The sequence below is a fragment of the Ornithorhynchus anatinus genome, chromosome X1 (genome assembly GCF_004115215.2).
Source record: "Ornithorhynchus anatinus isolate Pmale09 chromosome X1, mOrnAna1.pri.v4, whole genome shotgun sequence".
In the NCBI taxonomy this organism is placed as follows: Eukaryota; Metazoa; Chordata; class Mammalia; order Monotremata; family Ornithorhynchidae; genus Ornithorhynchus; species Ornithorhynchus anatinus.
The window spans coordinates 51439824-51458023 of NC_041749.1; the positions used below are offsets into that span (position 1 = coordinate 51439824).

The window sequence follows — 18200 nt, forward strand, 5'->3', positions numbered from 1 at the left end:
ATGGCAGCCAGTAGATTTTTTTATGAAAGTGGGATCGTTGCTTATAGGTGGTCCAGGTTTCTATAGATCAGGGGTTGGCAATCCCTTTGGACAGAAGAGCCAAACAAAACGTGCATCAACTTCTCAAAGGTTTCAAACACCCAGTCACACAGTGTACGGGCCCACATGTGATGGCATTGCGTCACGCTGCCTGTGGCCCAATGCGATGAAGTTACTGCTGCGTGGTTGCTTCATAGCAGCAGTGACTGCCATCCGTGGGGAGGGTTGGCGCGACACGACGGGTCGGCCATCATATGAGAGGTTAGTTTCTTCCCCCTCCCCTTGTCCCAGGGATGAGAGAGGCCAGGGCCCACTTGGCTGGGCACAGGCAACAGCACAGGGGCTCCTTCCTCACCATTTGAATCTCGGATCAGGGGATAGGAATCCCTCATCCCCCACAGAAGCTGAGAGTGGTCTTGCTGTCCCTGGTTGTCCTTGCCCTATGGCCAGGAACAGTATCAGTTCTGCTGTGGTGTGAGGGTGGGGGGAGAGTTTCCCGTTGCCCCTCACCTTGCTCCTTCCCCTCCCCGTGTCTCTCCCCATCCTCCCCCCATCACCCCCTGCATCTGGATCGGTGGCTGGGACTTTCCATCTTCCCTCCCGGCTCTGGAGGGCTGCCCAGTCCGTGGGAACCCCCAGGGAGAACTCCCTCCCTGGGCTGTATGGGTAAGGATTCTCCAGAGTGGGAGGGCCAAGCGGCATGAATCCAAGCCCACCTGGGGCCGCCTTTGGCGTCCCAGAGGTCCCTGGCAGGCTGGGGCTAAGTACTTACCCACCCTGCTAGGTGGGCTGCCTTAGAGAAGCAGCGTTGCTCAGTGGAAAGAGCATGGGCTTTGGAGTCAGGGCTCATGAGTTCGAATCCCAGCTCTGCCACTTGTCGGCTGTGTGACTGTGGGCAAGTCACTTAACTTCTCTGTGCCTCAGTTCCCTCATCTGTAAAATGGGGATTAAGACTGTGAGCCCCACGTGGGACAACCTGATTCCCCTATGTCTACCCCAGCGCTTAGAACAGTGCTCGGCACATAGTAAGCGCTTAACAAATACCAACATTATTATCTTGCTAACTTATTCTCCACCTTCTCTCCCCCATACCTGGCAGCCCCCGCCCTCTACTGGGGATTTTAGATGGCTCGTGGCTGCAGTGCCCTAAGGTGTTTGGCAGGTGTCTCTCCTTAGCCCAAGGCTCTAGTCTAGTTCCTCTGGTGCTAACCTCACTGTGCCTCCATCTTGCCTGTCCTCGACCCCTGGCCCATGTCCTACCTCTGGACTGGACTGCCTTCCCTCCTCAAATCCGCCAATTACTCTTCCCACCCTTCAAAGCCCTATTGAAGGCTCACCTCCTCCAAGAGGCCTTCGCAGACTAAGCCCCCCTTTTCCTCAGCTGTACCTCCCTTCCACATCACCTCGACTCACTCCCTTTGCTCTTCCCCCTCTCTTCCCGCCCCACAGCACTTCTGTATGTTTGTATATATCTCTAATTCTATTTATTTATATTGATCCTGTTTACTTGTTTAGATGTCTGTCTCCCCCCCCCCCCCCCCCAGACTGTGGGCAGGGATTGTCTCTCTTTATTGCCGAATTGTACTTTCCAAGTGCTTAGTACAGTGCTCTGCACACAGTAAGCGCTCAGTAAATACTATTGAATTAATGAATTCAATTACCGCATTTGATCCCAAGAAGAGCCATAGGTTTCTGACCCCAGTTTTAGACAGAAGGACTTACCGGCATCAGAATTGATTGAGTGCCTGCAGTCAGAGTCTACAGAGTATAAGTGAAAGGCATGATCCCTGCCCACAAGAAGCTTTCAAGGAAGATGACAGACACGGGTTGTATGCGCCTAATGGGAGCAAAAGGGAAAGCCTAGAAACAGCTGATAATGATAAAAGTCAACTGGGGAAAAAAAAATTCAATGAATAAGCCAATTCATTTTTAAAATGCTAAAGGTTGCAAATATGAGGATTTGATAAGGGAGGTGTGGGGATTGCTTCCCAGATCTGTTATTTAAATGTCTGTCTCCCCTACTAAATTGAAAGGTCCTCAAATGTTGGGATCGTGTCTACCAACTCGATTGCATTGTAATAGTTTTTATTAAGCACTTTACTGTATCCAGAGCACTGTACTGGATTAAGCACTGTGAGGGGCAGGATGTCCTCACTGGATTGGAGACCAGAGCTTCAAAAATAACCTTTAGAAATTGGGTGATATATGCTTCTAGTTGCTGAACTTGAAAATATTTTGTTTGTTCTTTAAAATAGGTATTTGAAACCTTGGAAAGATCAGGTCAATTCCAGGATTGTTCCAGGGAGTTTGGGCCTGCTCTTGGGCAGTCTCGGGTGGAGGGGGCAGTCTCGGGTGGAGGAGGCCATGTGGGGGAGTGTGCTCATCTGAGTTTGGAACCTGCCCCCTCTTCGGTCCTTCTACCGGTTTCTGAATTGGTCTCGTTTCTTGGGATGTTTTTGGCTAGGGCAGTCTAGGACACTACCAGAATTCAGTCAGTTTCACAGGCAGCGGCAGGGGTGTAGGGTCCTAACTGAATCATTGTAGACCTTGATATCCACCATGCCAGAGTACCCTTGTAGGCAGATTTGTAGATTCAGCTGGCCAATCGGTTAATCAGTGGACTACTGAGTGCTTAATGTATGCAGAGCACTGTACTAAGTGTTTGGGGTACTAGAAGGCTTGGGGATTTTCATGGTAAAAAGGTGGCCTTTAGAATGATTTGACATTGGTAGTTGCTACTAATTGATATAATTGATCTGTCACGTGAATGTTAAATGTGTTTGTCGTATGTTACCCTTTCAACTCAGGAGCGTCAAGCTCTGCTCAGAGGAAAAGCAAAAGCGACAAAGTCAGTACTCCCAGCGTCTCCACAGGTCTTAGCTGTCGGTTGAGTGGAAGCATCGTAGTGCCAAGTGGAGGCTTAATGATACGAGATCCAGCCACCGGAGCCCAATATGTTCAGATCCAGTTATTGCAGGTAAGAGGGAGTGATTCAAAGGGAGAAAAAGATCACCTTCAAAGTTGTTTGGAATCTGATATATGTTAAATTGTATTATACTACTGAAATGATCATACATGATACGAATGCCTACACACTGTACTCTCTGTTTCATCTCAAAACTTAATTTGCTCATACTTTGCTACTGTGCCTCTCTTTGGCCCCCACCTGAGAGAAATGAAAGATCAGTGAGCAGGTTGGCAGAAATGGTGGATCAGGTTATGAATAGCACCTAGAAAACCGGACTGGTTTTACTGGTGACTTGGGTTTGGTTCAGGAGCAGCCATTCCACTGCTGCTTCTGTTTCTGAGGCTCAGCTGCTCTGCATCCTGTAGCCCTGGAGCCCTTAAACATTACCAGTTCCCTCCCTGTGTGGTTGGCCAAGGGTGGCGGTTGGGGGAGGAGGGTTAGAAAAGCACCAAGAAGGTGTCCCGGATCACGTGCAGGGTGCTGCCATCAGATGCCTGGCATTGCAGCAACTTTTGCTGCACTGTTGGGCCGAGCACACTGTGCACAACGTGCTTTCTGCCAAGGTAAGTCTTTCCCTGCCCCCACCCCCTGCCCCCGCCCCGCCCACACTCTCCTCTTGCCCTGGTCTCCCAGCACTTAGGGTTGCCGCTGATGTGGCTTTCCTGCCTCCATCTCTTTCCCACCCGCCCCCCGCAAAACTTTCCCCCACTCCCCATCCCCATGGGCCCCCCCCTCCCCACGCTCTCCCCTCCTCTGCCCCCCTCCAGGCCAGTCCAACAATCGTAACCACTCCTGGCTTTTTTCTTTTCAATCGTGGATGGCGGCAGTTGTTTCCCGGTCTCCTCCTCCAACCTGCCTTGGTCTTCCGCCATCTCTGGTCTCCGGCAACTCCAGTAGGGGTTGTCTTCTGTGGAAACAGGGGAGTGATGGGAGGTTGTGACTAAGGTTTTTTTTTGTTTTGTTTTGTTTGAGTTTTCTAAAAGAGAAAAGCCAGGTCTGGTTATGAGTGCTGAACTAGTCTAGCGTTGGGGGGTCGGAGGGTGGTGGGAGGACAAGAGAGCGTGTCTGGCGGGGGGCGGGCGTGCGGGGAGGGGGAGAAGGTGAGTTTGGGGTGCCGGGGGGAGCGGGGAGGTGGTGTAGAAAAGCCCTGTTGGCAGCAGCTCCAAAAGCAGGGAGGGCTGGGTGAGGTGGGGAATGGGCGGGGAGGGCTGATTTATCTGGCAGGTGAATCCGCAAACGCGGAAAGCCGAGCACAAATCATTTCATCACGAAGTGATTTTCCGCCAGGCTGTTGTGGAACCTGCCCGATAAACTGATTTGTCATTGCTGAGAAGACTGAGTTTTTCCAGCCCTGCCCATAATCCTTTATTGTAGGGTGAGTCCACAATCCTGGCAAATCCTGCATTTAAAAACAATCCCATCCTGTTTTGGAAAAACACCAATGTACTCCACTACACTCCCTCCTTGGATTATTTCAACCTCAGGGTGACGCCCCTTTGCATCCTGTCCTGCAGGTAAGGCCAGCACTTCACTGACGCTAAGAATCCCCAAGGACCACTTCTTAGGGCTCGGGGAACCCAGCCAGTAGCACCGTTCCTCAAAGCCCCTGTATGCTGACATGATGGATTTGAGGGTTCTGAAAAATGGGTTTGGGATTAGGTTGGCTCAGACCTCGATCACATCCTTCATTTAGACAGAGGAGAGACTGCAGGGGGCCTGGGTGTTCCGATAGGCAGGTGTTCTGGGATCTCCTACACTTCCTTCCCCTCTCCTCCATGTTGCATGTGACATTTTAAATGTCATACCGGTTTACAATTAATTGCCTGGGCTTGGGGTTGAAGTAAAATATTCCCCCTCATCCCAGTTTAACCCTGTGCTGGGTTCTTGCTATTGCTGTCTCCAGCAGAGGCCCCAGGGCAACCGATGATAGGGTCGGAACAAAAACAGGAAATTGTAGTGTTATTTTGGAACCCATGAGAAGTATCTTTACTTGGAAACATTTTTTTACACTGTTAAATGCTATCATCATATCATTTGAATGGACATTATTCCCCTCCCCCCCCAACTATGCCCTACTCCCCTCCATTGTACCTCCTCTCCCTTCCCACCCACCCCCTTACCTGGAGTCTCACAAAACAGCTTCCCTTTGCACCTTAGAAGCTCTGGGAACTACCTGTTAGGACTACGCAGCTGCAAATGCTGTGCTATTGGCAGAATGGCAAGTAACCCGCAGCTGTTGGCACTGCCACCTGTATTCCTCAAACCAAACCCCCAGCGAAACCTGGAAAGGGGGAAAACCGGTTTTTCTTCCTCCCACACCCCTTGGGTAAATGTGCATGTTTTCTATGACCCTGCTGTCGTCCTCAGCCCTAGTTACCAAGCCAGGCTTTGCCATTGGTTTTAGATCTTCGCTAATAATAGAAAGATTTTTTTTTTACCTGCCAGGCAGGGAGTTGCAAGGGTGGCCAGACTTACTTGCTCTCGGGGCTGGAAAGGGACTGCTGCTGAAGTCCAAGGGCCACTTCCAGAGATCAGGAATCAACTTTTGACATCAGGAATGAACGATGATAGTCTGCCAGCACGCTTTGTCATGAGCGGTGTGCATTTGGCCATTTTGGAAGTGCTCACAGACTGCCGTGGGCTAGCCCCTTGCTCTCCTTTACCCTTTGAGATGATATAATTGGGACCAGAAATGATGTCTCCAGACTCTCAAGGGGCTGAGGAAGTAGAATCTTCAGGCTGTTTCCCTAGGGCCCTACTCCAATCCTGGGGCCAAAATAGAAGCACTTGGGGTTACAGCCTCAGGCCATTGTTATTCCTATAGCTTGAGTGGCCCAGATTCCCCTGACCTGAAGGTTCCTTGCCCAGTACCCTATGAAAGCCCTTCATGGGCTTAGACCAGCTGGAGAACCGATCACCAAAGCCACGCCTGAAAACCATGCCGGTTTCAGACAGGCAACCAAGCCTGATTTCCTTCTTCCCTGTCTCCTCCTTCCTCCCTCTCACCTGAGACAACTGCTCAGACCTAACCCTGCCCCTTACAAGTGAAGGGCTTAAACCTCCTAATGATACCAACTTAAGCCTGTACGCCATGATCTCTGGGCCAGATCGGGTGGATCAGTCTGCTGTTTTCATGAGCATTTGTGTGAGACACCCGAGTAATTTGGGGGAGAGGGCTGGTGTTAACTTGACTAGTTTATTTTCATAGTATATAGACTTGTCCTCAAAGAAGCCTGATTTTCGGCAGTTTTGTGGTGGTTGTTTTTTTTTTTTGTTTGTTTTTTTTAACATTTTGACATCCCCAATAAAGAAGCATTTAGCAGTTGAGAATAAAGGTAAAAAAAGGTCACTTTATCTGATTAATAGAACAAATGTCCATTGCATTAAAAAGAGCAAAATATGTTTTTATCTTGAACAGAAACTCATTAACCTTTACCTCAGATGTGCTTCTGGGCATCAAATTACTTTTTTTTTTATGGTATTTGTTAAGCACTTAGTATGTGCCAGACAATGTACAAAGTGATGGGATAGATACAAGATAATCAGGTTGGACACACACAGTCTTTGTCCCACATGGGGCTTAGAGTCTTAATTCCCATTTTACAAATGAAGTAACTAAAGCACAGAGAAGTTAAGCAACTGGCCCAAGGTCACACAGCTGGCAAGTGGTGGAGCTGGGATTAGAACTCAAGTCCTCTGACTCCCAGGCCCATGCTCTTGCCACTAGGCCACACTGCTTCCCTGTGTGTGTGAGCGCGCGCGTGTGTGTGTTTCACATACTGTGGGGACAGTCAAATATTGAGGGTCCCCTTGGTTTGTGGCATTCTATTAGCAACTGTGGGATTTATATAGTAGTTTGGGTAAGGCATTGTTCCTACCGTCCAGGGGCTTACATACTAGCGGGGGGGGGGGGCATGAGTGACAAAGAGTGATGTGATGGGTTATGTAGAATGCATAAATAATATATAAGCCAGCACATAGATACACAAGTTGGGGTACAGTGAGGTGGTTGAGAGGAGAATCTGAGTCGGTGGAAGCTTCCTCAAGGAGATTTTAGTCAAGTTGAAGGGGTGTTCAGGGATTGGTGAGCAACTTGAGTAATGAAGCGGAAGTGGACTGGTTTCAGGATGTTAAGTAGATTAGCATGTGAAAGGAAATGAACCTTGCTCTGTGGGGGAGGCGGTCAACCAAGTCAGTAGTATTTACTAAGTGCTTATTGTGTGCAGAGCTCTGGGGAGAGTAAAGTAAGACAGTTGGTAAAAACAATTCCAGCCCACAAGGAGCTTTAACAAGGTAGAGGGGGAGAGGTAGTGAACTGCCTAGAAAGTCCCTAAATGGGAGTTTTAGCCTGACCCTTTGGATGATACTGAGCCACTGAAGGAAGTTTGGCGGGGGTGGGAGTGGGAGGGGGATGGCGGGTGCCATGTGGACTACTTTGGTTTCAGGGTGAGCTAGCTTGAAAAGGAGAGGATGTATAAACTCCTCGAAGGCCAGAGTCATGTCTACCAACTCTGTTCACTACTGTTTCAAGCACTTAACACAGTACTCTGCACAGAGTCAGCATGGCCTAGTGGATAGAGCACGGGCCTGGGAAGTCAGAAGGATCTGGGTTCTAATCCTGACTCCACCACTCGTCTGCTCTGGGCAAGTCACTTTACTTTTCTGGGCCTCGGCTACCTCATCTGTAAAATGGAGATGAAGACTGTGAGCCCTATGTGGGACATGGACTGTGTCCAATCTGATTACCTCGTATCTACCCCAGTGCTTAGAAAAGTGCCTGGCATGTAATAAGCGCTTAACAAATACCATTAAAAAAATAAATACCATGGTTTGATTGATGTAATGTGGGCAGAAAGGCAAGATTTGGCAGTGGAGTGATGTCGTGCATGAAATCTAAATTTCTGATGTTACCCTAGAACTGAAGGCCAGGAGAGGGCATTGCCTCAGTTCCACAGAAGCCAAAGAGCTAGAACTTGTGCACTGAGGACAGATAATGATTTTTCAGTGTAACATAGAGGTCACGGACGGTCCGTGTAGAGAAGAGGTCTTTGAAATCAAGCCCAAGTAGGTCATTTGAGGCTTTTTCTATGAGATTAGTTTCAGTGGAATGCTGAGGATGAAAACTGGACTGGTGCAGATCCAGGAGCATAGGAGCCGGAAGCAGTGGAAGTAAACAGCTGATTGAAGGAGTTTGAAAATTAATGGAAGGAGAAAGGCAGGCACCATGGCAGTTGGTAGTCTTTTGGAGGGTGGGGTGATGTGGGAATGTTTGAAGACTGCAAGAAGGAGCCAGGTGGTAAAGCTAGCTCTTGGGTGACTGGGGGAGTGTAGTCAGGAATTGCAGTGGGCAGGTACAGATCAATTCCTTGGTGCAGGTGGAAGAATTAATTTGGCTAGTAGTTGTACCCTATTATTCATTATGCTTTTCCCTTTAAGTTCTATTAAACAGTAAAAGTGGCTTTAAATGTAAATGTGAAAGTGGAAAACAACGTGATGCTTGCAGACGGGTGGTTTTTTTGGGTGGTTTTTTAAGTGAAGTTTTTCCAAATTGTTACTTCCTCTTCTTCAGGATGATCCTTCAGGAGATGGAGACTTACCATTTCAACTCGGTTCTCAGTCTTCCACATCCCATTCTCATCTTACTGTTGATTTGCCAGTACATATTCTTCAGGTATGCGTCCTTAAAAGGTGAACACAACCAGCTCTATTCTGTTGGTTGTGTAAGTTATGCAGAGCTCACAGTCGATCGAGTCTCTGCGCCACGTGATACACACATGGGATATCAGTCACAAACACAAATCCCAGACCAGGATTCACACCTATGCACAGTGCATGAAGTGGATTGGGGCCCAAGTATGTATGCTAATTGTTGGGTGAAAACATGTTGATGCTTCATCCTCTGCAACCCAAATCCTAGTTGGCCAAAAATGATACACAGCAAGACGTGGGCTTTGAATTGTAGGCACTGAGACACAGCAGGGACTACCTGTCACCCAGTGCCCCCCCTTCACTTCCCTGGGGGAGGTAATGAGGAAAGAGAACGACATTCACATGAGCAGATATGGGATTCCCAGTCTCTTTGTCTGAGTGGGCAGGGAAGTATAACGGAACATGTAAAATACCTTTACTGAATCAGATCACTGGCCATCCAGCCCATTTTCTGTCTCCAATGCTGGCTATAGAGAATACTAAGAACCATATCATGGTTGCTCTCACTGCCATCTCTTCTAATGCTCTGAGTGGTACTAGCTAATACTCCCTGACTTCCTTTTTTTTTATTTTATGGTATTTGCTAAGCGTTTACAGTGTGTCCGGCAACGTTCTAAACACTGGGGTAGATACAAGCTAATCAGGTTGGACACAGTCCATGTCCCACAGTCTCATGTCTCACGGTCTCAGTCTGCATTTTACAGATGAGGTAACAGGCACAGAGAAGTGAAGTGACTTGCCCAAGGTCACACAGCAGACAAGTGGCGGGAGGCAGGATTAGACTCTGAATCCTTCTGACTCCCAGGCCTGTGCTCTTTCCACTAGCCCATGCTGCAAAAAGCATGGGGTAGTGGAGAGAGCACGGGCCTGGGAGTCAGAAGGTCACGGGCTCTAATCCCGACTCCCGCCACTTATCTGCTGTGTGACCTTGGGCAAGCCACTTCACTTCTCTGTGCCTCGGGTCCCTCATCTGTAAAATGGGGGATTGAGACTCTGAGCCCCACGTGGGACAGGGACTGTGTCCAACCCGATTTGCTTGTATCCAACCCAGTGCTTAGAACAGTACCTGGCAACATAGTAAGTGCTTAAATACCATAATGACAATACTAATAATAAAAAAATGTGGCTATGTAGAGAGGATAGGGCTCACTTGTGTGAGGCAAATAAAGTGAATTTTAAAGCGTCGTACGTTTTCTTTGTAAACTGCAGTGCAGCTGCTTCTCCATTTAATATTTGCAATCCCACTGAGAGGTAATGAGAAATCAGTGTCACTCTGTTTACACTTCTCTGAAATTCTGATCTTCGTTTCTCTGATTGCTTTTTCAGGAGCCGCACACTTCAGCTGAGGATGATGCTGGTTCTGACAAATCACAATTCACAGGAAGCACAATAAATTTACAGGACCTAGAATAGTATCAGTACAGCTTCTTAAAAGAGGAAATAGTGCAATCTTGCTCTGTCACATGAAAAAGGACATTGTTTAGAGCATAGTATATTTTAGAAAGCATGAAAACGTGGAGCTAATGTGCATTTTTATGGCTTGAAGTGGATGGTTTAATTGCACTGGAGAGGAAAATAAGCAAATTCCACACCCAGTGTAATTTTGTAGGTCTAGCCTAATAATTTTCAAATTGCTCATGGAAGATGCTTTTCTTCCATTTTGTCGTGTCAGCAGAAGGTGTCAAGGGCAAACTACTTGAAAAACTGCCTTGTTAAAGACGATATTCACGATGATTGCCTTCAGAGAAAAGCAAATGCTTTTACCTAAGTACTCAATCACCTTTCACATAAGGCCATCTTTCCCTTCTCCAGCTTAAATCATCCAGCATTTGCCTCAATGGACAATATCCTCTACTAGAAATGCAAAGAAAAAATTCCAGCTCACCAGAGTGAAGATACTTTCAAACTCAAACTAAAGGTAGGGGATGGAATAGTTTGCTTCTTTGACTGGGGTTCCCTTTCCTTTTGAGATTTTTCACTGCCTTTATTTGGCTAATTTCTGTCAAAATTTGAAGGAAAAAAACTGAAGTCCAACTGCCCAACAAACAATAGAAGTATTTGTTTGAAATGGTATTAGGGAAATGTCCAACTTTTCTGTAAACTTTCCCGTTTTGAGGGCCTGGGTGATTGGTGTCAATTCCAAATTCAAGGATTATGTTCAACAGCCACACAATGCACAGAAATAATAAAGCAAATATTTAATCTTTGCAAGCATCTGATGAAGCTTACGCTCCCACCATCATGAAAGCATTACCTAAATATGAGTGAAAGAAAAATGTAATGATTGAAACATGGAGGTTGTAAATGCTGCAAGTTTAAATCGAAATGTGGCCCATCCTCTACCTAGACATTTCATAGCCCAAGTAAGCATGGGTGATAAATGTTCCTTTTAGAGAATCAACAAAAGCAAAAAACGGATCCTGCATTTATGTAAGAATATTTGTTGGCAGATGTCTTTTTATTCTAAGTGGTGTACTGAATGCCTACAAAATAATGTGTGGGACTTTAATCATGGGATGTGTATCTCTGTTTTTATAATTGTGAGTTTCAAGGCATGTACATATATATAAATATATATTTTTACAAAGTAAGGTATGTCATGCAAAGGTCTTGATTTTATTATCTTGCACATATTTATTCTTTACAGATCTGGAATTCATACAGGGTCATTCAGAAATGCTTTTTAAATTTTTTTTTTCCTCCCCTCCCCTGTGCCTTTTGAAGTAATTGCTTGTGTCCAGACATTGCTTCTTGGACTTGAAAGAAGAACTTCAAGTATTTTCCACTCTCCATTTCACTCATTTGAGTGATTTAAGCATAGTCCTATCTGTGATACTTGTTCATTCCACTCAGCTGCATGTACAGTCTGTTCCCAGGGCACTTAAGCCACACAAGACCACAACTCTCAGCTCCGTTTAGGTGGGAAAATTTCACTCACATATGATTTCTTCGTTTCTTTCCCCAAAGATTTGTTACACATCACTGGCCAGGTTCAAGGGGGCAGAAATGGCTGACAGGCCAATAGCACCACATCTACCCAGGGTTGTTAGACCTGTTCTCTTCCAGCAGGCGGGGTCCAAGAGTGGGTTTTGTAGATGCCTAAACTTCCCTTGAATGGTGTGAACCGTGGAACTGCTTGAGAGAATACGTTGGATCACCTGTTCTTACTAGAAAGGAACGAGCAGAGATATGCTCTCCCTTGACCTGCAGCGGAATCTACTTTTACACGTGTACCTTACTGAATGTAAGTCATGATCTGTTTTGCTCTCCCATTTTCCTTGGTTTATAAAGTTCGTTGCTGGCAATGGACACAGATGCTTGTGCAGAAGAATAAAGCTTTTTTTTTTTATGGTCATCTTGCACTGTTTTGATTTAGCACATGTAGAGGGAATGTTACGGAATTAAGGTTCTGAATCTGTAACAGATTTTTGTGGATGAAAATGTTGCATTCAAATTCTGGAAAGTGCTGTCTTTAAAACAAGTCAGTTCGTCCTCGGTGGGATTTTGCTTACCATTTTCACCAGTTTATTGAATAACTTTTTGCTAACTAGGCTCAAATAGATAATCATAAGTATTAGAAGAAATGGCTATTGAATTCTCATCTTTTTTGTCTCTCTACAAATGAGCATTATTTGAGGGTCGTATAATTTTTCACTTTGATTTTATCGCTCTAGCTTTAGACATGCAATTCCTCATATCTTGCCTCCAGGACACTGCCACTCAGATGTCCTGCCAGCACCTCAGACTCAGTGTGTCTAAAGCGGAACTGCTCATGTCTCCTTAAACCCACTCTCCTCCCCTTAACTTTCCCATTTCAGTTGACAAAACCATCATACTTCCCATCCCCAAAGCCCACAGTCTTGATGTCATCCTCAACTCTTTGCTGTCATTCAACTCTCACGTTGTCTACTGCTAAACCTTTCTGGTTCTTCCTGCACGTCTCCCAGATCCAGTCCTACATTTTCACACCAAAGCTCTGCTCTTGCCCTGGTTAGGCCACCTCATCAGCCTCCTTGTTGGTCTGCCGGCCTCCACCCTGACCCCTCCAATCTATACTCCAAGCTGCTGCACAGATCATCTTCCCGATGCAACACTTGGCCCACATCTCACCTCTCCTCATAACCACCCACTGGCCCCATGTCTCTCTCTCTCAAACAAGACTCACAATTGGCTTCCAGGCTCTCCATTACCTGGCCCCACCTTACCTGTCTGTTTTCTTCACCCGCCATCCCCCAACTCGCCATCTTTGTTCCTTCCAAGTCAATTTTGTAGATGTGCCTCACTCTCAATTCTCTTGTCTTTGTCTCCTCGCTCATGCTGTTACCCTGGCAAGGAGATCTCTCCCTCCCTCCATCAGACAGATTGTAATGCTCCCTGCATTCAAATCCCTCCTAAATTCCCAGGTCCTCAAACAAGCTATCCTTGATTAATTTCCAAGCACTGAGCCAAATGTCAAGTCAGCTCTAGCACTTACAAATTTATTTACACCCTCCTTTGCACTAATGTATGTAGGGCTGTTCAATTTATTCATTTGGGGCACTAGAGTTGTAAATATTTGTAGGTTTGTCTCCCCTGTTAGGATATAAACTTGTGGGCAGGGAATATCACTTATTATTGTGTTCCTCCCAAGCACTTAAGTATAGTGTGCCTCCCCATGCTACTTGAACTAGTAAGAACAGAAGGAAGACTTTTTTAGGCAGTAAAACACTCGTTTTATTAGAGTAAAGCTAGACTGGCTACTTGGCCAACTCTCATTTGCGTGTGGAGGTTTAAGAAAAGTAAAATATTTGTTCTTCCTTCTCCTTATCCCTGAAGCTGTGATTTGATTGTGGTTTCCGTTTGAGTGTATGGGGCTCTGAGCGATAGGTAAGTCGTCTGCCAGTCTGAAAAGAATGAAATAAGCAGAAAAAAACAATTACATAATCAGAACATGCTGGGATCAGGGGCACCACACAATTAAAGTGGCATTTCAGGCAGGGGCTGCTAGCTGATTGGAAAACTTTTTTGTGGTCAAACTGGGCATGGGCTCTTTCAACTTCCAATCAAACAGCCCCTAGTAGGTTTTCTAGACCTGGAGTATGGAACTTCTTACATGAGAAACTGCCCCATGTTTTTGCCAGGAGCCAAATGTCTTTTGTAGACTGTAGGTTCCTTTTTAAGTGCATTAATCATTGGTAGAATGATATCTGGATACTCTTCCCCCCAACCCCCCCAAGAAGGTGCTTAACCAGTTCAACACATCAGGATGTTTGGCTTGGTGGGATGCAGCATGGCTTAGCGGAAAGAACACGGGCTTGGGAGTCAAGAGGTTCATGGGTTCTAATCCCGGATCCGCCACTTGTCAGCTGTGTGACCTTGGGCAAATCACTTAAATTCTCTGTGCCTCAGTTACCTCATCTGTAAAATGGGGATTAAGACTGTGAGCCCCATGTGGGACTACCTGATTACTCTGCCACTAAACCATGCTGCCTCTCTGCTTCAACTGTAAAGAGTAGAAGGGCTTTTGAACTCAAAAGGCAGTTCCACCGAGCACCAAGGGTTTGGATTCAGTGAGGGAACCTGCCCAAATCAGGGTGGTGCTGGTTAGGGTTAGTCCTTTTGGTGGCAGGCCTGGGGAACCTAGACTGACCCAAGCAAGTCTTAATCCCCAAAACACTTGGGGTAAAACAGCCTCCAAATCGCCCTGATTGTTTGAGAATGGGGGTTGCCGGGTATTGGTCCAGATTCTCTGGGATAGCTAGGGAAGGGAGGGAGTTCCTGGGCTCACCACAGTCAGAGCCAGCCTGCGCCTGAACAAGTGGCTTTTAACCAGAATCAGATGAAAGATGTCAAATGACCTATTTGATTCAGGCCCAACAGCTGTTTCTGGCCTTGGAAATGCTGGTTTTATTTTGTGTGTGGGTGGTGGTGGGGAAAGGGAGGGAAGGTTGTAACCTTTGGTCAAGCAGAGAATAATGGATTATCAGGCTTAAGCAACAAAGTAAATAAATGATGGGCCAACAGCACTCTTAAAGACCCTTCAGGATAAAACAACAACAACTAGCTTTTGGTTAGGGGTCATTTGTCCTTTGGGTAGCCAGGGTTTAAATGATTAGCTCTCTGCTGCAACGCTCTTACTAGCAGCTTCAAAATAGGCAGCAGCATAGAAGTCGCTTGATTCTATTTGCTATTGTTTTAATGAGATGTTCATCCCCTTGATTCTATTTATTGCTATTGTTCTTGTCTGTCCGTCTCCCCCGATTAGACTGTAAGCCCATCAAAGGGCAGGGTCTGTCTCTATCTGTTATCGATTTGTACATTCCAAGTGCTTAGTACAGTGCTCTGCACATAGTAAGCGCTCAATAAACACTATTGAATGAATGAATGAAAGTCAGGAATTTGTTTTCAGCAGTCCGAAATGGATTTATTTTTGACGTCTCCCTGATTGGTGGTATTTCCACTGCCATGTATGTGCTGCCACTTTAAAAAGCGAGATAGATGAGTTGACCTGAAATGTGGGAGAGTCATCCTTTGGTTCAAAGATGACGCTGCTGATGATTCAGACTACATCCGAGAGCGTGAGTGTCTTTGAGAGAGAAACTCTTGCTCCCTTGCCTACTGGGTCCATGATGATACAGGAATTCAACCCTTCTGGCCCCTGGCCCAATTGGGTGAGCATTGCACAGACACCAATGGTCAAGAGAGGAAAGGGGAATGTCCTACCGCTAGCAGGGCCTGCACTTGAGTTGTTTTTGCAATAGTGATGATGGTTTGCACTGAGCTCTCCCCACTCTCTCAGCTGGCTCGCCTGTGCCCAGCTGCACGCCCTGCAAGGCAGCTGGCAGGGAGAAGTGGATGCAGCCTGTGGTCATAGAACAGAATATTCTTAGCTCTGACCTCAACAGCAGCAGGCACCACCGTGTGGAGTGTGGTGATTAGCTGTGGGTCACCACGATCAAGTCTGTGGTAGTGCTCAGGTACACAAACATAACCCAGTTTCCTTCAATGAAAGTTGGGGCCTGCAAGGAGGAATTCTAAGGAAAGAAGAGTTGGGACCAAAATATGTCAAACTGCAATAATCAGAGAGCGGTCTACCTTTTTAATAATAATAATAATAATGTTGGTATTTGTTAAGCGCTTACTATGTGCCGAGCACTGTTCTAAGCGCTGGGGTAGACATAGGGGAATCAGGTTGTCCCACGTGGGGCTCACAGTCTTAATCCCCATTTTACAGATGAGGGAACTGAGGCACCGAGAAGTTAAGTGACTTGCCCAAAGTCACACAGCTGGCAAGTGGCAGAGCCGGGGTTCGAACCCATGTTCGTACCTTTTTCTTTACGTCTGCCTGGGCTCTGGCCAGTGCTCGCTGCAGTCTCTCCTCCTGCAGTTGTCTCTGTATTCGGAGTTTATCCTCTCTCATCCTGTGCACAGTGGAGCCCCCAAAATGGTATTAAAAAGCCAGAATATCAAGACATTGTCTCTATCTAAGAAAACCCCTCACAGTTATGAAAGAAGCCCCTGGTGGAAACAGAAAGAAGAACCAGGATAGAGTAGGAAGTAGTGCAAGTAATAATGATGGTATTTATTAAGTGCTTACTATGTGCAAAGCAAGTGCATCCAGATGAGAGAGCTCAGTAAGTGACTGAATGTACAAACGAATATACTACATAAAAAGTGTTGAGGATAGGAATAAAATGCAGGCATGTTAAGGCTGGGTGTCTTGGGAATGAATTGAGGAAGACTTCCTGAAGGAGGTGGGTTTTTTTAGGAGGACTTTGAAGATGGGGAGAGCCATGTAATGGTGGACTGAGGATGGGAGGGAGTTCCTGGCTGGGGAAACAGTGTGAACAAGGGTTCAGAGCTAGGGGAGTGTCCAACAAGGGAGCTGGGGCAGAACAAAGAGTGTAAGCTGGGGAGTAGTGACTGAAGAGGGTGGAAATAGAAGATGGAGAGAGCTGGTCTAGGGCTGTGGGGTCAATGATCAGGGGTTTCTGCTTGAGGTGGAAGGAGACGGCTAGACATCGAAACTGTGGGAGAAATGGACAAATGTCTGACAGAGAAGCGACACTTCAAAAAGATGACTCCTTCACAGTGTGGAGGATGGAACTCTGCTCCTTTGCCGCTAACCTCCTCCTGGTGCCTCGTTCTCGCCTGTCCCGCCATCAACCCCTGGCCCACCTCTTACCACTGACCTAGAATACCCTCCCTCCTCACATCCGCCGAACTAACCCTCTTCCCCTCTTCAAAGCCCTACTGAGAGCTCACTTCCTACAGGAGGCCTTCCCAGACTGAGCCCTCCCTTTCTCTCTGCCCCTCTTCCCTTCTCCATTCCCCCTACTCCTCCCCTTTGCTCTACCCATTCCCCTTACTCCCTCCCCCTGCTCTACCCCTTTCCCCACCCCACAGCACTTGTGTATATTTGTATATATTATTTATTACTCTATTTTATTAATGATGCGTATATATCTATGATTCTATTTATCTATTTTGATGGTATTGATGCTTGACTACTTGTTTTGTTTGGCTGGCTGTCTCCCCCTTTTAGACTGTGACCCTGTTGTTGGGCAGGGATTGTCTCTATCTGTTGCCGAATTGTACATTCCAAGCTCTTAGTACAGTGCTCTGCACACAGTAAGCACTCAATAAATACGATTGAATGAATGAAAGGGTTGGAGAGAAGGCTCTTTTTAGTACAAGGGAAGCTTGAGCATATTTGAAGAAAGAGAGAAAAGAGGCATTTGAGAATGAGAAGTTGAAGACAACAATAAGGGAGGGAAGAGTGGGAGCAAATGTTTTTAAAAGGTGAGAGGGGATGGGGTCAGAATCACAGGAAGAGGGGAAGATTTAGAGAGCAGAAGGCATATCTCTCTTCACCCTCCCCCCCAGGCCGCCCCCCACCCTCCAACCCCCCGGCTCCCATACCACCAGGAAAAGGAATCCCTATGTAAGACCATCTTTGTTCCAGTACAACGTAAGCACCTCATCTTCTGAATACATTCTTGCAATGCCCCTCTGTAGGGGTTCATGTCGATCTGACTCTCATTTAGTATGGCACAAGTGGGATGTTTCTCAGATTCAAGCCCAGGCGAGGTGTTAGTTCATCTCTTTGCTCTCACCTTGTCCTTCGTTCCTTCTCCTTGACTTTTTCAGCCTGTTCGATCTTAGATTGGGGCACTTTCTCCAGGCATTCCAACAAGTCATCCAGTTGGTGTTCAATAACTGCAAGCATTTGTAGGGTACCCAGATTGGACTCATTTTCCCCAACACACTGGCGATACACCTCAGCCACCTTTTTGTTCAGACTGTCCAACATTCGATCCTAGAGAGGAGGAGGAGGAGAAACAATCAGAGAGAGGATTCACTCATAGGATAGTCTAGCTTTCTGTCTAGGCTTCTCAGTTCACCTTTTTAAGTGGTCTCGCCTCCCTATTGTCACTCTTCCCTACCTGTGTCCCAGGGCATTTCCCCTCTAAAAGCTAGTTGTAGGGGGAACAGACGGCAGTCC

General features: G+C 46.6%; 2 protein-coding genes across 5 annotated transcripts in view; one reads left to right on the plus strand and one right to left on the minus strand.

Annotated features, from left to right (window-relative positions):
• Positions 1-12071, plus strand: part of LOC100089661 (zinc finger protein ZXDC) — a 36325-nt gene extending 24254 nt beyond the window's left edge. For 2 of the 3 annotated variants that reach the window (XM_029051327.1, XM_029051329.1), the window contains exons 8-11: positions 2847-3016; positions 4382-4521; positions 8577-8678; positions 10043-12071. In XM_029051327.1, the coding sequence (XP_028907160.1) occupies positions 2847-3016; positions 4382-4521; positions 8577-8678; positions 10043-10109 (479 nt within the window). In that variant the 3' untranslated portion in view covers positions 10110-12071. The remainder of the gene's footprint in view (positions 1-2846; positions 3017-4381; positions 4522-8576; positions 8679-10042) is intronic. The other variant, XM_029051328.1, reaches the window with a different exon arrangement.
• A 1333-nt stretch (positions 12072-13404) lies between these two features.
• CFAP100 (cilia and flagella associated protein 100) overlaps positions 13405-18200 on the minus strand; it is a 29393-nt gene continuing 24597 nt past the window's right edge. For both annotated transcript variants that reach the window (XM_029051333.2, XM_029051332.2), the window contains exons 14-16: positions 17812-18014; positions 16023-16116; positions 13405-13599 (exon numbers count right to left, since the gene is read on the minus strand). In XM_029051333.2, the coding sequence (XP_028907166.1) occupies positions 13486-13599; positions 16023-16116; positions 17812-18014 (411 nt within the window). In that variant the 3' untranslated portion in view covers positions 13405-13485. The remainder of the gene's footprint in view (positions 13600-16022; positions 16117-17811; positions 18015-18200) is intronic.